This window comes from Cetorhinus maximus, chromosome 21, assembly GCF_964194155.1.
Source record: "Cetorhinus maximus chromosome 21, sCetMax3.hap1.1, whole genome shotgun sequence".
Taxonomy (NCBI): domain Eukaryota; kingdom Metazoa; phylum Chordata; class Chondrichthyes; order Lamniformes; family Cetorhinidae; genus Cetorhinus; species Cetorhinus maximus.
In genome coordinates this window covers 48,848,451-48,866,131 of record NC_135899.1, presented here as the reverse complement: position 1 = coordinate 48,866,131, position 17,681 = coordinate 48,848,451, and the positions used below count along the sequence as shown (strand labels likewise).

The window sequence follows — 17,681 nt, the reverse complement described above, 5'->3', positions numbered from 1 at the left end:
ATGGCATATGGATTGTTTGTAAAGAAACCTCCACCCAGGATTGCTCTGTAATTTTTTTAATGATGCTTCCCTCTATTTTAATGACCACATAACACTTTCTGAAAGGCTCCTTTCAAAGACTGATGTGGTGTGATTTGGACCTATGAATTAACTAAATGGATGACTCATGGCAAAGTCAAGAGTGCATCGAGGACTACTGAAGATTGATTAAACCACACAAGCTCATTATCTATTCTGTTTACACCACAGAGTAACACAATTAGATATATAGTTAAAAAGTAAGATTAGCGCTTCCAACTTTCCTCTTTGACTTGGCTCCAATGCAAATGGAGATGCTGAAGAGTGCTCTCAAAGAATCATTAATCATTAGGGATGAATCATATAGTCCTCTTAAAACAATTCCTTTCTACATAGTTTCCTGCCCAGCTTCTTTCTGAGCTTTCTAAGGGCAACACAGATGGCTGCTTGGCTTGCTAAGAATTTCATACTCATGGCACTCAACTTGGGTATCACAGGGAAGGTCTCATCTCTGTGTGATACTGCAAACTGGGTGAAAGGAAATCAGCCTCTTGTTTTACACCTCAACTGACTTTCATTTCCCTCGTGAATGAACAGGTTGCCGACTCAGAATCAAAATTACCCCCATCAATTTGTTACAAGTGGTTTCCAGGCCACGCTTATTTCTTCTTTCATAGTCAATGTACCTTCCAAGATCTTAATGATACGGTTTTAGTTAAAAATAAATAGAAATAACCTAAGGTGAGCAATTAAATCCAGTGCTGGACTCTCATCAGAGGGGCTTCTAATTCTGCAGTTACAGTATAGAATTCTATCTGCAGGTAGAGTACAGAAGTCCCATCAGAAGGGCAGGTACTCTAATTGGCAGGAAGTGTCTGCAAGGATCGGTGTTGGGTCCTCAACTAATTACTGTTTTTATCAATGACTTAGAAGATGTAATAGAAAGACACATGTCCAGGTTTACTGATGGTACAAAGATCAGCAGGAGGTATTGTAAACAGTATAGATGGAAACGTTAAAATTACAAACAGATATTGATACATTCAGCGAATGACAAAACTGTGGCAAACAGGTTTCAATGTAGGCAAATAAGAGGCCATCCACTTTGGATCTAAACTGGGTAGAATAGAGGGCTTGCTAAATGGTGAAAAGCTAGAAACAGTAGGGGTCCAAAGAGATTTGGGGTCCAGGTACACAGACCATTAAAATGTCACGAACTGGTGTAGAAAATAATCAAAAAATCTAATGGAATGATGGTGTTTATATGTAGAGGGTGAGAATGTAAGGGGGTAAAGTCATGCTTCAGTTATACAAGACCCTGGTGAGAGCACACCTGGAACACAGAGAGCGGTTCTGAGCACCATACTTTACAAAGAATATGTTGGACATGAGGGGAATGCAGTGCAGGTTTACCAAAATTATACCTGGACTTCAAAGGTTAAATTATGAGGAGAGATAACATAAACTAGGGCTGTTTACCTTGAAATTTAGACTAAGGGCTGATTTAATTGAAGTTTATAAGATATTTAGGGGAACCGAGGGATATGGAGATGGTGCGGGAAAGCGGCGTTGAGAATGATCAGCACGATCTAGTTGAATGGCTGGGCAGACTCAACAGGGCTGGGTGGCCTACTCTTGTTCCTATATTCCTAACAGATAGGGTGGATAGAAACTAGGTTCACAGGTTGGGGAATCTTAAGACTAGGGGTATAAAAATTACAGCCAGACCTTTCTGAAGTGAAAGGGTGGTGGAAGTTTAGAACTCTTCCAAAAATGGAAAATGGTGCTGAATCAATTGTTAATTTTAAATCTGAGATTGATAGATTTTTGTTAATCAAAGGTATTAAAAAGGCAGGTATATGGAGTTAGGCCACAGAGCAACCATGACCTCATTTGAATGGTGGAACAGGCTCGAGGGACTGAATGGTTCACTCCTGCTCTGATGATAATTCTTGAAGTAAAAGTATGGAAGTTTCACCAGAGGAACTGGTGGAGTACTGAACTCAGAGCTCAGGTTTGGTATACCTTCTAAAAATGTCTTACCCTCCATTTTTTAAATTCATTTATGGGATGTGGCCGTCACTGGCTAGGCCAACATTTGTTGCCCATCCCTAATTGCCCTTGAGAAGATGGTGATGAGCTGCCTTCTTGAACTGCTGCAGTCCATGTGCTGGTTTGATGAAACATACAAGACTATCCATCCTTCTAAGTTGTCCATCGTTTCTTGTACTGTTTGCCAGCAGTGCACCATCATTACTTTGGTTGCTATACTTCTCAACAGCATGGCCAGGCCCCTTGTGGGCTTTTGACTGGGATTTTTAAATAATTGGCTGTTTGCACACAGCTAAGGAAGTCTTCAAATTAACCTCTCGTTTTACCTCAGGAAGTCAGATGGATTGATGTGCTTCCAGTCAGAGTCTGTGTGCAAACTGTAAATCAAGATCAAGTGAATCTGCTTCAGGGGAAGTTATCTGTCCTCAGCAAGGGAGTTTATTTTAAAAAGTACATTTAATTTGCTCTCAATTCCGGTGGGAATTGCAATTCCTTTTCCAGCTGCAGTATTCTCAACTCGTAAACCTGCTATCATTTGGGTGGGAATGAAGTAGGGCCAGAGAGACAATCTACTCCTAATTCATTTGCTACAGAAACAATCACTGGCAGGATGTTGGTGTAATGATCATGTTAACTAAATGTTGTATTATTATTGATAGGCTTGTCTGGGGCACATTAGCTGTGACCAGGAAATGGCAAGGTTTAAAACAAACATAATTTGGCGACAGAAGCTACCATTCGCATTTAGAAAAATTACTTATACATGGTTCTTAACAATATTTGAACTTCTCTAGTGTCAAACAGCTGGTATTGTGAGCTGTTTCTTAGTGCTGGTAAACAAATTACGTTTATGCACCGGACCTATGAATCTGCAGTACACATTGTAAACTGGCTGAAAATTATATTCACAATTTTAGAATGTCAGCGTTGGTGTTTAATCTCTATCCTGCACAATAAGTAGCCCTCCACACAATTATACAACCCAGATCCAAGAGTGAACCTTTACCCCTCAATCAATAGGAAAGAGCTGTCTGCTGGTTTCCAGTTTGATAGAATACAAAGGGCAGAAGCAGACTATCTACCAGGCAATTCCAAGAGGCGTGCTAAGGCACTAACAAAGGGTCAAGTCCTCCCTAAGAAACAGTCAGTAATAATCATCAGCAGACTATCCAGTAAACTTTTGTTAATCTCTATAGGTACACTGCACAGCATGCTGTAGTTACACAACGCAGCAATCCAGAGTTATACAGCACAGTAAACCCATATTACATTGAGCAGCATGTCTGCACTACAATCGTGTTACATCATGTCCTAGGCCTGTGTTACACCTCCATAATACAATTCAATTTATTGTTCCGTCCAACAATCTTTGTGCATTTGTTTGTGTTGCACAAGTGACTTCATAACAAGGTTCCACTATGCTCAAGGACAGTTACATTCTTGTTTGAATGCAGATACTGCTTGTGACTGACTGGTAATTAAAGTGTGAATACCAGTTACAGAGTAAAATGCTTTCAGGGGATTCCTGCACTAGCTGCCTGGTGCTCTTTGTCTGTCCAGCGATCAACCATTCCTTGTCTTGCCTGCACACTCTTAAAATCTGCGGGGTGACCTTCTCCACGTGCTATCCATGTAGCTCTGAGCCTCATGGCTGCATTTCAGTGACATCAGCTGTTGCTCATGCTCCAAAAACCAAGATCTCAAGCTCCTCCAGCTGATGACACTTCCTGAACACGTGGTTGTCCAGGACACGTGAAGTCCTGGAGGTCGCGCATAGCACAGATTGGGTATTTGACAGGGTTGCTGTACCCTGTATTTGTGCTTTGTTGGTGCTTTGAAAGAGTTATCCAATTAATCCCATACTGCCATTGTTCCCCAGAACCCTGCAAGCTTTTTTAAAAAAAAATTGTCCAAATCCTTTTTGAATCACAGAATTGTTATGGTATAGAAGGCCATTCGGCCCATCATGTTTGCACCAGCTCTGAGCATTTTAACTTAGTGCCAATCTCCTGTTTTTTCCCTGTAGCCCTGCACATTGTTTCTATTTAAATAACCTTCCAATGCCCTCTTGAATATTATTATATCTGCTTCCACCACTCTTGCAGGTAATGCAATCAGAACATAACAACTCGCTGCCCCTTGTCTTTTTTGCCCATTCATTCAAATCCGTGTCCTTTGGTTACTGATTCTGCTGCCAGTGGAAACAACTTCTCCCTATCTACTCTACTGAAACACTTCATGATTTTGAAAGTCCCCATTAAATCTCTCTGTCAGTGAAGATCAAAGTGGCTCTTTCAGCCCAATGTTCCCTCCATTTGTTTATGGTTCCCTTATTACCAAAAGATCCTCCTCTAGGTCCCATGCCCTAAGAACGCATTCGCGACCATGGACTTTCTTTAGATTGGTCTACGATCATGCTTGGCAAAGTACTGCAATGGTTTGCCATTGCCTTCTGCAGTATGGCTGACCAGGAAACTCTCCCTCTCTTACCGTCTGCCATCAGACATATTGGAAGGATTTACAGGCTGATAATCAACCTTTTTGACCACGTTATGAACACGTCTTCCATGGCCATCAAGTCCTGAAGTGGGACTTGAACCCAGGGCTTCTGGCCCAGACCTAGGGACACTATCACTGCACCACAGGACTTCCATTACCAATTCCACGCAAAGCAAATAAAAACCCAACAATTCAAACCACAAACCTGCCACTTGTGGTTAAGTGAGGGCTGGTGCCAAAGATAACATCTCAGCAACAATATGAACCCAGCAGAATGGTTTTGCAAAAGGGCTAAGCATGCCATGTTGCTCATTTGATGTCATCATTATGTGACTGACTAAATGATTCAGTATGTTCTCCTCTACAATCAGTACAGCTTACGGTCACAAGACAGCACAAAGCATTACATGGAGCCACTGATGAAAGAAGTAATTGAAAAGGGAAAGATGGTGATGCACTACTCCGTGTTTTAAAGTGAGATCATCTGTCACTTCTGTTTGTGGGCCCCATGTCCCTTACAATCTGCAGAGTATCGTTACAGTCCAATAGGAGGTTCTCCTCCTCCAGTGAGTTGTTTAATTGTCCACCACCATTCACGACTAGATGTGGCAGGACTGCAGAGCTTAGATCTGATCCGTTGAATATGGGATCGTTTAGCTCTACCTGCAAATATGTTGGAGGGTGGGGGGGCAAGCAAGGAGCAAAAAGACATGACCCCGCAATTGATATTAAAGAAGTGTCAAGTCTGAATTAATAGGAAGGCAAACAGAACGATGGCCTTTATTGCAAAGGGGATGGAGTTTTTTTTAATTCATTCACGGGACGTGGGCGCCGCTGGCTAGGCCAGCATTTATTGCTCATCCCTAATTGCCCTTGAGAAGGTGGTGGTGCACCACCTTCTTGATCCACTACAGTCCATGTGGTGTAGATACACCCACAGTGCTGTTACGGAGGGAGTTCCAGGATTTTGACCCAAAGAAGAAGGTATAAAAATAGGGAAGTTTTGCTACAGCTGTATAGTGTATTGGTGAGATCATACCGAGAGTACTGAGTGCAGTTTTGCTTTCTTTACTAAAGGAGGGATATAGTTGCTTTGGAAACAGTTCAGAGAAGGTTCACTGGGTTGATTTATGGGATGAAGGGGTTGTCTTATGAGGAAAGGTTGCATAGGTTGGACCATAGTCATTGGAGTTTAGAAGAATATGAGGTGATCTTATTGAAACATAGGATTCCGAGGGGCCTTGACTGAGTAGATGCTGAGATGATGTTTCCCCTCACAGGGCAATCTAAACTAGGGGGCACAGTTTGAAGGTCAGGGCTCTCCCATTTAAGACAGAGATGAAGAGAAATTTCTTCTCTCAGGTGGGCATTAGTCTTGGAGTTTCTTCCCCAGGGAGCAGTAGAGGCTGGGTCATTGAATATATTCAAGGCTGTTAGACAGGTTTTTGATCTACAAGGCAGTCAAGGTTTATGGGGGCAACAAGATAGTAGAGTTAAGGCCACAACCAGATCTTATTGATCAGCCATGATCTTATTGAATAGTGAAACAGGCTTGTGGGGCCGAATGGCCTACTCCTGCTTTTATTTCTGAAGTTCAGGTCAGGTTATCAGGAAGTGATGCAAAGTCCGTCATTTATGTACTTCATTATATAAGCGTTTTGGGACATCTTGAAGTCGTGAAGGTGCTATATAAACCTTTTATCAAAAATTATCATGGGATGTGGGCAACACTGGCTAGGGCAGCATTTATTGCCCATCTCCAATTGCTCTTGTTCATAGGACAACCACATTGCTGTGGATCTGGAGTCACAAGTAGGCCAGGCCAGATAAAGACAACAGATTTCCTTCCCTAAAGGACATTAGTGAACCAGATGGGTTTTTGCAACAGTCGGCAATGGTTTCGTGGCTATCACCAGGCTTTTAATTCCAGATATTTTTTTATTTCACCATCTGCCATGGTGGGATTTGAACCTGGGGCCCCAGAGCATTACCCTGGGTCTCTGGGATGCCACTATGCCACTGCCTCCCTGCATGTTGCAGAACTGAATAAGACTCCAAGATGGAATGAGGGCTCCATTCTGCAGAAGGGAGCAACAGTTTCTACGCCTAGGTTGGAATGAATCCATCCACTTGAATCTACACTTTATAGCGTTGGTTAGGTGCAGAGTCAGGTTATCAGGAAGGGATGCAAAGTCCAACATATATGTCAACATGGTGCAGGGTAAACACTCCTAATATTCCCTCCTCTTTTACACAGTAAACCTTTTTAAGATAGGCGTGCCTGTATTGGAGTGAGAAATGTATTGTTTGTCTCCTCCCAATAACTAACATCAGAAACCAGTAAATAGCGCATAAAGTCATTGCAGGATTTATCCTAATCTGCAGCAGTCAGCAGGGTTAACAGTTAACTTGCTCTTTGACTACCAGCTCCTCCTGAGTTTAAGAAAAGGATAGTTTTTCAAACCAGGGAGGTGACGGCAGGTCAGGGGAAGCAAAATAAAAGCAAAATACTGCAGCTGTTGGAAATCTGAAATAAAAAGAGGAAGTGCTGGGAATACTTAGCAGGTCTATTGGCATCTGTGGAGAGAGAAACAGAGTTAATGTTTCGAGTCATATATGACTTTTTAAGGAGAAACAAAGATTAGCTTCAATTCTTGTTCTCATCAAGGTACCTGAGAACGATATTATTTTCAGCCTTTCATAACCAGCGACAGTAGCAAACACTCCCAGATGCAGTGTAAAAGGCCCAATTCCTGAATAACTGTGCAGTGTAAGTAACCGGTCAGGTCAGATGTGTGAGGCCTGCTACTGGTATCACTGTGGCCCAATACTACCTGTCACAATGGTCAAGTTGTCGGTGACTAAACCGACAGCACAGTGGAAAGCAATAGTGAATCGCCACTGAAAATAGCGAAGAAAACGGCTCAGGGTGACATCAGCACAAATAAACACCATTGGCACAGACAGGGACCTCTGTCAAAGGACAATAATGGTGGAAGCGAGGCCCTGCAGGTCACCATCAAGCAAAATCCTCATATTTACAAGCTTGGTAATATGAAAAGAATAGGAACATGAAATGTATGAACGATGAACAGGAAAGGAAAGCTGGAGAATCTAAAGCAATAAAGGGGGAAGGAGAAATTAAGCAATCTAGGGTTATGTGAAGTACACAATCCTGTATATATTTAAATACACCCGTGTACAGACAAGATTCTACTTGGCTATGACCCTGTGCTTGCCCCCAATCTCAGAGCACGTTCACAAATGAAAATTCACAGCTCAGGGAAGGTACCTGTGTCAGTTGTGGCTCAGTGGTAACACTGTTACTCCATGTCATAGGCCATGGGTTGAGGTCCCACACAAGAAATGTAAGCATAATCTAGGGTTCGCACTCCCAATGCCACACAGTCGAAGGTGCAGTCTTTAAGATGAGACACTAAGCCGAGGTCCTCTCAGGTGGACATAAACAATCCCATGGCACTACTTCGCAAAAGAGAGTTCTCCATGGTGCCCCTGCCAATACTTATCTCTCAACTAACATCACCATAAAACAGGTTTTCTTGTCATTATCATATTGCTGTTTGTTGGTGCTTGCAGTGCATAAATTGGCTGTCACGCTTTTTGCATTACAACAGCAACTGCACTTCAAGTAGTACTTCACTGGTTGTAATTCACTTTGAAATGTGTGGGGGAGATGAAAGGCACCACATAAATGCAAGTTCTTTCTTTCTTTATTGGAGAGTTTCAGCAGCTTTGCAGCCATAGGGCAGCAGGAGTCAGCTCGTTCAGGAGAGAGGGAGTGCAGTGAGCCAGGAGGAAAGGGGCTACTGAGAGATAACATGAACAAGGCAGTGTTGAAGTCACCTCTAAGTGTACTCCTCAAGGCTGTTTTACAAAGCTGCTGGCAGCAGTTGGGTAACAGGTTATAAAGGTTGGAATAAAGCCATGAATTCAATCTTATGGTTTCTGATAGCAGGAGCGCTGAGCTTGAATGGTTCATGACACAGTAAGAGCCGTTCAACTGAATTCCTCCCAGAAGATTACCAGCTTTTTATTAGTTATATTTGTACCCAAGTTATCCGCCCGCCTAATCCTGCCATAGGTTTGCTAACATTTGGAAACAAAGTCACAGAGGGAGGGAGAAATAGGGTTGGTCTCTGAATTCCCTACAATTGGAAAAAATAGCAAAAAATGTTGGAGCACAATAGGCCGAGTGCTATTTGGAAAAAGACAGACCTGGGACAACAGGCGATCAGTGACAGGGAGCGGTGACGGGCGTGGGACAACAGGCGAGCAGTGACAAGGAGCGGTGATGGGCACGGGACGACAGGCGATCAGTGACAGGGGGCGGCGATGGGCCTGGGACGACAGGCGATCAGTGACAGGGAGCGGCGATGGGCGCAGGACGACAGGCGATCAGTGACAAGGAGCGGTGATGGGCGCGGGACGACAGGCGATCAGTGACAGGGAGCGGCAATGGGCGCAGGACGACAGGCGATCAGTGACAAGGAGCGGTGATGGGCACGGGACAACAGGCGATCAGTGACAGGGAGTGGCGATGGGCGCAGGGCGAACAGCAACAGGCGATCAGTGACAGGGAGCGGCGATGGGCGCAGGGCGCGGGGCAAGCAGTGACAGGCGAGCAGTGATGGGCGTGGGGCGCGGGGCACGGGGCGAGTAGTGACAGGGAGCGGCGATGGGCACGGGGCGAGCGGTGACAGGCGAGCAGTGACGTGGAGCGGCGATGGGCACGGGGCACAGGGCGAGCGGCGACAGGCGAGCAGTGACAGGGAGCGGCGATGGGCGCGGGGCAAGCAGTGACAGGCGAGCAGTGATGGGCGTAGGGTGCGGGGCACGGGGCGAGTAGTGACAGGTAGCGGCGATGGGCGTGGGGCGAGCAGTGACAGGGAGCGGCGATGGGCGCGGGGTGAGCAGTGACAGGGAGCGGCGTTGGGCACGGGGCACAGGGCGAGCGGTGACAGGCGAGCAGTGACAGGGAGCGGCGATGGGCATGGGGCACAGGGCGAGCGGTGACAGGCGAGCAGTGACAGGGAGTGGCGATGGGTGCGGGGCGAGCAGTGACAGGGAGCGGCGATGGGCGCGGGGCACAGGGCGAGCGGTGACAGGCGAGCAGTGACAGGGAGTGGCGATGGGTGCGGGGCGAGCAGTGACAGGGAGCAGCGATGGGCATGGGGCACAGGGCGAGCGGTGACAGGCGAGCAGTGACAGGGAGCGGCGATGGGCACGGGGCACAGGGCGAGCGGTGACAGGCGAGCAGTGACAGGGAGCGGCGATGGGCACGGGGCACAGGGCGAGCGGTGACAGGCGAGCAGTGACAGGGAGCGGCGATGGGGACGGGGCACAGGGCGAGCGGTGACAGGCGAGCAGTGACAGGGAGCGGCGATGGGCACGGGGCACGGGGCACAGGGCGAGGGGCGACAGGCGAGCAGTGACAGGGAGCGGCGTTGGACACAGGGCGAGCGGTGACAGGCGAGCAGTGACAGGGAGCGGCGATGGGCACGGGGTGAGCAGCGACAGGCGACCAGCGACAGGGAGCGGCGATGGGCACGGGGTGAGCAGCGACAGGCGAGCAGTGACAGGGAGCGGCGATGGGCACGGGGTGAGCAGCAACAGGCGAGCAGTGACAGGGAGCGGCGATGGGCGCGGGGCGAGCGGTGACAGGCGAGCAGTGACAGGGAGCGGTGATGGGCGCGGGGCACAGGGCGAGCAGCGACAGGCGAGCAGTGACAGGAAGCGGCGATGGGCGCGGGGCACAGGGCGAGCGGCAACAGGCGAGCAGTGACAGGGAACGGCGATGGGCGCGGGGCACAGGGCGAGCGGCGACAGGCGAGCAGTGACAGGGAGTGGCGATGGGCGCGGGGCGAGCGGTGACAGGCGAGCAGTGACAGGGAGCGGTGATGGGCGCGGGGCACAGGGCGAGCAGCGACAGGCGAGCAGTGACAGGAAGCGGCGATGGGCGCGGGGCACAGGGCGAGCGGCAACAGGCGAGCAGTGACAGGGAACGGCGATGGGCGCGGGGCACAGGGCGAGCGGCGACAGGCGAGCAGTGACAGGGAGTGGCGATGGGCGCGGGGCGAGCGGTGACAGGCGAGCAGTGACAGGGAGCGGTGATGGGCGCGGGGCACAGGGCGAGCAGCGACAGGCGAGCAGTGACAGGGAGCGGCGATGGGCGCAGGGCACAGGGCGAGCGGCAACAAGCGAGCAGTGACAGGGAGCGGCGATGGGCGCGGGGCACAGGGCGAGCGGCGACAGGCGAGCAGTGACAGGGAGCGGCGACGGGCACAGGGCGAGCGGTGACAGGCGAGCAGTGACAGGGAGCGGTGATGGGCGAGGGGCACAGGGCGAGCGGCGACAGGCGAGCAGTGACAGGGAGCGGCAATGGGCGCGGGGCACAGGGCGAGCGGTGACAGGCGAGCAGTGACAGGGAGCGGCGATGGGCGCGGGGCACTGGGCGAGCGGCGACAGGCGAGCAGTGACAGCAAGCGGCAATGGGCGCGGGGCACAGGGCGAGCGGCGACAGGCGACCAGTGACAGGGAGCGGCGGTGGGCGCGGGGCATGGGGTGAGGGGGCAATCTTTCACTAAAGGCCTTGCAAAGGGGCTACATCCAATTCTGGGAAAATACATTAATACTTCTGTGAAATATTGACCTCTTTTCCAACTCCTAGTGCTAGGCTGGTGTGCTGTGTCCTTCCACTTCTACTTACCACATTTCCAATTTGGTTCCTTTTTAATCTCTCCCAAGAGCACAAAACTACAGGGACTCCGGCATGACAAAGTGTTATAAATTGAGACCGTGCCTCATAAATTCATAACAGTCAAGTACAATATGACTGCGACATCCACATGCATCTCTTCACAACAGGCAAAGTCAAATTCATTCGGATAATCAGGCAGTGTGAGATAACTCAAACACAAAAATAACGCACTGCAGATGCTGGAAATTTAAAATAAAACCAGAAATGCTGGAAATACTCAGCAGGTCAGGCAGCCATAGAGAGAGAAACATAAGATTTCAGGTCTGTCACCTTTTATCAGAGGGTTCTGAATACTGTCAAGACCTGCTGAGTGTGTGATAATTGCTTGGTGAGGCTGAGAGCTCTCACCCAGAGCTGGTGAATATAACTCAGTTTGCATTCTTCCTCTTGAGAAAAACATGTTTGATGAGTGAGCCACAGAGCACACACACTGAATCCCGCTCAACACTGTCAGAATATTAATGGTGCTGTTTGCTAAATGACTAACGTGGCCTTTTTGAGTGACAAACAAGAAGCCACGTTGACTGGCCAGGCAGAATTCTGCAAGTTTAACTCCAAACTGGAATTATGTTTATATTTGGCTTTAAATCGTCTGAACCATTAAGAACAGGGCCATGGTCACTCAGATGAGTAAAGCGTTCAGTTCACAGAGGCCACAAATCCAATCCCTGGCCTGTGCTTGGCCTATCTTAACTAGAGCATAAGGAGCATCACCATTACAGTTTAAGGGTTGTTGGAGAGGGGGAGAGGAAAATAAGATCAAAAGAGATCCACCAGTGATCCCTTTACTGATCACTATCCAGTGATTGTTGCTGGGAGTGTAGATGTCTGGAGATTGGGATTCAGCCACTAACCTGTCACACTAATTGCCAACTAGTGAGGTGAAAGCTGGCAAGATAATTTTTTAACGAAACATGAGACAGCCTAACATTAAGTCTATAAATATTGTGGTGAAAATTTGCAAAATAAAAACTCACCAATGTTCTTTCATTAATGCTTCTATTATCTATGGTTAACATATCATGGATTGCTTGGCTCCAAGTTGGAACATGCACATCTATCGAGTGGTGGAGGGCCTGGATTGAGGAGTGGGGATGGGGGAGGGAGGGGAAATTTGTCTCGGTGAAGAATGGATTCTCTTAACCCTTGAGGTGCTGTTGATAACTAAACTCCCCTTTGCTGTGCCGACACCTGCAATGAGGTCACTGAAGCAGCAATCAGGATGGCTGTAAAACTAAAACCCATCATACCTCAATCTTGAGTCTCCCAATTGTGTGTGGAAGATAGTGTTCAGCTAAGCAGAAATTGGGTGTTAGCTCTGCGATAAAATGCTGAATGACTAAGGTGAAGGCGGATGGGGAACTTTAAAAGCAAAAATAATTTGAGGAGTAAATGTAAACAAAGATCTCATACAGTGCCTTTTAAAACTGCTAGGATATTCCAAAGCGTTTTAAGTACTTCCATGAGTTGATCCCTATTTGCACACAGCAAGCTCCACAATCATCAGAGATAATTGACAGATAATCTGCTTTCATTTCCTAAGAGTTTAGGGCTTAGGCAGCTGAAGGCATGACTGCCAATGGCAGAGCATTAAAGTTGCGCACAAGAATTGGTGGAGCAGAGCTCTTGGAGAGTCGCTCTACATAAATTGAAGTTACTCATTTCTGATAGCATTCTAGTAAATCTCTTCTAAACCTTAAGATAAAAGCAAAGAACTGCGGATGCTGGAAATCCAAAACAAAAACAAAAATACCTGGAAAAACTCAGCAGGTCTGACATCATCTGCGGAGAGGAATACAGTTAACGTTTCGAGTCCGCATGACTCTTCAACAGAACTAAGGAAAAATGGAGAAATGTCATCATCGATTGTTGTAAAAACCCATCAGGTTCACAAATGCCCTTGAGGGAAGGAAATCTGCCACCCTTACCTGGTCTGGCCTACATGTGACTCCAGACCCACAGCAATGTGGTTGACACTTAACTGTGCTATGAAATAGTTACTAGCAAGCCATTCAGATCAAGGGCAGTTAGGGATGGGCAACAAATGCTGGCTTTGCCAGTAACACCCAATCCCCTGGAAGAATAAAGAAAAAAGAAATTCTAACTCTTTACAGTCAAAATAGGATTGTCCTAAGTGTGCAGGAATCCCCAACAGTTCACCAGATGAGGAAAGCTGTTCAATCCATCTTAATCCGTCAATTCCAGAGTAACACTACACTCCCTCTATTGCCATCTCTAGTTGTTTTTTAAATTATTCCAGAGATTTCACTTCTCGCACTCTACCAAATACTGATCACTCTCTGTGAGTACAGCCTCCTGAGAACAGTACTAAAGTTACCATTTACAGGTTTGAATCTGTGTCCCCATGTCATACACCCACAGACCTACATTGCTGTGGGTCACTGTGGCTAGAGCAGGTAAGCAAAGCAGGTTTCCTTTCCTAAAGGAAACTAATGAACCATTTGGATCTTAATGACAATCTGGTCGCCACTATTAGCTTTTTATTCCAAATTTATTTCTTAGCTGAATTTAAATTCCCCAGTTGCCATGGTTAGGTTTGAGCTCATGTCTCCAAATTGTTAGTCTTGGTCTCTGGATCAATAATCCAGAAACATAATCACTGTGCTACCATCTGAATGTGCGGCTCTGGAACAGATTAACTGGGACAGGATGAGAGGTCAAGTCCTTATCTCGCTGTCTAACTGGGACAAGCGCATACAACACTGGCAGTGATCCAGAATGAAATTCAGACACAAAGGGCAAGAACTCCCTTTCTAAGTAAAGCACTGAATGGTCTCAGAGGATTTTTTTTTAATCACATCAGTGTGTTTAACCCAACAATACAAATTAAATTTCTGTAACCACAAGCAAGAACGTCCAGAACAAACTCACTTCTTACCAGTAACAAGACTTGTCTCGACTCTCGTAGTCCGTGAAGTTAGAGTTGATGAAGATATCCTTGTATATACGCCCGCACAGACAGTAAAGATCAGACGAGATCTGCCGCCCAGTCTCCACAACCGGCAGGATCACCGAGAGGGCTCTCTCCCGATCTCCAGGTTGGTTCCGCCTATCGGAAAGATTCACAAAAACATCTCCACAGTCAGAGAATCCTGACCAGCAACAGCGATGCTTCGTGTCAGCACATTTGCTGTACCGTCACAAAATACACAGGAGAATGACATCTGGCCCATTGTTTCTGTGCCAGCTATTTGAAAGAGTTATCAGAGTAGTCTCACTTCCCTGCTCTTTTTCTACAGCCCCACAAGTTTCAAGTATGTATCCAATTTCATTTTGAAAATTACTATCAGCAATGCTTCCAATTCCCTTTTCAGGCAGTGCATTCCAGATCATTATGATTTTCTATGTAAAATCATTTCTGCTCTTCTTCCCTTTGGTTCTTCTGCTAATTATCTTAAATTTATGCCCTTTGGTTACTGACCCTCCTGTCAGTGGAAACAGTTTTTCTCTTAATGGTTCTAGGGATGAGGGGTTTTATTTAAAAGGTTCAGATGGAGGAGCTGGGTTTGTTCACCTTGGAGAAAAAGAGTTTTAGGGGAGATTTGATAGAGGTCTTCAAGGTTATGAAAGGTTTAAATGAAGTAGACAAAGAAAAGCTGTTCCCATTAGCTGATGGTGCAAGGACTAGGGAATGCAGATTTAAGGTTTTAGGTAAGAGGTGTGAGGAATGTGAAGGAGAACTTTTTTTTCACACAGCGAGTGATAATGACCTGGAACTCGCCCCCCATGAGGGTGATGGAAGCAGAGATGATCAATGATTTCAAAAGGAAATTGAATGGGCACTTGAAGGGAATAAATTTTCTGGGCTGCAGGATGGAGTGAGGGAGTAAGACTGACCGGGTCAGTCTACAGGGGGCCGGCATAAATTTGATGGACTGAATGGCCTCTTTCTGTGCCATAATGACTTTATGACTATTTAATTGGAAAAAAAATCCAATTTTGAACGCCGCTATCAAATCTCTCTTTAACTCTAAGGAGAATAATCCCAGCTTCTCTAGTGTCTCTACGTGACTGATCCCTCACATCAGGATAGACAGAGCCCCTTATCATTCTTGTACACATGCATAGAGTGTTATCTGGTATCCCCTTGCTAATTCGATGCCAAGTCAGTTGGTGAAGTCTGAAAATAGACACCAATACTTTTCTTGATAATAGGTTTATTTACAGAATGCAGCATTACACATGTCTGCTCTAACCTACAACACCCGTGTCTCAGCAGTCTGACTTAATAAGTGCTCTAAGTACTTAATTAAACAATGCCCTTCATCTATGAACCTTAGCAATATAATTAACATGCTATTTCCACCTCTGACTGCCTATCTACATTTTAACTGACTAAGGCGGCTAGACCTGCAATCATTAAAATGTGACTAATTGTGCAGCAGGCTGGTGTAGAGTGCTTTTAAAATTACAAACTGTTTTTTTTTGTTCTCATGGACTTTTCACTAGTCACTTTCTGACTGTAGTTGGTGCTTATCCTAACCTGCAAGGGATCACCTCTTAAGATAACAGCAAAAAGCTGCGGATGCTGGAAATCCAAAATAAAAATACCTGGAAAAACTCAGCAGGTCTGGCAGCATCTGCGGAGAGGAACACTGTTAACGTTTCGAGTCCGTATGACTCTTCAGCAGAACTAAGTAAAAATAGAAGAGAGGTGAAATATAAGTTGGTTTAAGGGGGGGTGGGACAAGTAGAGCTGGATAGAGGGCCAGTGATAGGTGGAGATAACCAAAAGATGTCATAGACAAAAGGACAAAGAGGTGTTGAAGGTGGTGATATTATCTAAGGAATGTGCTAATTAAGGGTAGAAAGCAGGACAAGCAAGGTACAGATAGCCCTAGTGGGGGTGGGGTAGGGTGAAGGAATCAAAAAAGGCTAAAAGGTAGAGATAAAACAATGGATGGAAATACATTTAAAAATAATGGAAATAGGTGGGAAAAGAAAAATCTATATAAATTATTGGGAAGAAAAGGGGAGCGGGGGGGATCGGAAAGGGGGCAGGGATGGAGGAGAGAGTTCATGATCTAAAATTGTTGAACTTGATATTCAATCCAGAAGGCTGTAAAGTGCCTAGTCGGAAGATGAGGTGCTGTTCCTCCAGTTTGCGTTGAGCTTCACTGGAACAATGCAGCAAGCCAAGGACGGACATGTGGGCATGAGAGCAGGGTGGAGTGTTGAAATGGCAAGTGACAGGGAGGTCTGGGTAATGCTTGCGGACAGACCGAAGGATGTCCAAATAAAGCGTGTGATTTTTCCATTTTCTCTACTCTTCTGTTTGTTTGACACAGAGGAGACATGGAGGTGGGAGGTTGTGTGATAAAAACTTCTGGAATTCATCCAGTGTTTGCAACCCTACAATTTTACTTTGCTTGTTGCTTACAAGCAGAATGCTTTACATGTTGGTGAATAGCAGCTGTATAGGGCATTGGTGAGACCACATCTGAAGTACTGTGTACGGTTTTGATCTCCTTATTTAAGGATATAAATACGTTAGAAGCAGTTCAGAGATGGTGCACTCGACTGATATCTGGGATGGGGGGCTGGGGGTGGGGTGGTGTTATGAGGAAGGGTTGGACAGGATGGGCCTGTATCCATTGGAAGTTAGAAGAATGACAGGTGATCTTATTGAAACATATAAGATCCTGACAGGACTTGACAGGGTGGATGCTGAAAAGATGTTCCTCTTTTTAGGAGAGACTAGAACTAATGGGCACAGTTTAAAAATAAGTGGTCTCCTATTTAAGAGGTAGATGAGGAGAAATTTCTTCTCTCAGGGGGTTGTGCATCTTTGGAACTCTCTTGCCCAGAGAGCAGTGGAAGCAGGGTCAATGAATATTTTTAAGGCAGAGGTAGATAGATTCTTGACAAACAAGGGAATCAAAGGTTATCAGCTAGGTGGGAATGTGGAGTTGAGGCCATAACCAGATCAGCCCTGATCTTATTGAATGACGGAGCAGGCTCAAGGGACCAAATTGCCTAGTCCTGCTCCTAGTTTGTGTATTTGTATGTAAGGGAACATTGAGTTGGGAAAGGGGGGGGCGGAAAGGTCAGGAAGATTCACAAGCCTGGTCCACAAGGAATGTCTAAAGCAGATAGTGGTTTTGAGGGAGAAGTTCCAAAGGGTGGAGAATAATGGCTGAAAGAGCAGTCAACTATGGTCCCAGACTCCCTCAGACTGGTTGGTGTGGGAAATGGAAGATGTTACACTGGTGTTAAGTGCGGCTCTAACTCACCCGGGTCAAATGAGATGAGATAGCAGAGGCAGGCTATTTGTTCCATCAAGTATATGCCAGCTCTTTGCTAGAACAATTCA

At 46.3% G+C, this 17,681-nt stretch overlaps 1 protein-coding gene across 2 annotated transcripts in view; it reads right to left on the bottom strand.

Moving 5' to 3' along the window:
* Positions 1–17,681, bottom strand: part of LOC144695870 (mitogen-activated protein kinase kinase kinase 5-like) — a 174,921-nt gene that overhangs the window by 111,742 nt on the left and 45,498 nt on the right. For both annotated transcript variants that reach the window (XM_078566913.1, XM_078566914.1), the window contains exon 7: positions 14,247–14,417. In XM_078566913.1, coding sequence (XP_078423039.1) covers positions 14,247–14,417 — 171 coding nt within the window. The remainder of the gene's footprint in view (positions 1–14,246; positions 14,418–17,681) is intronic.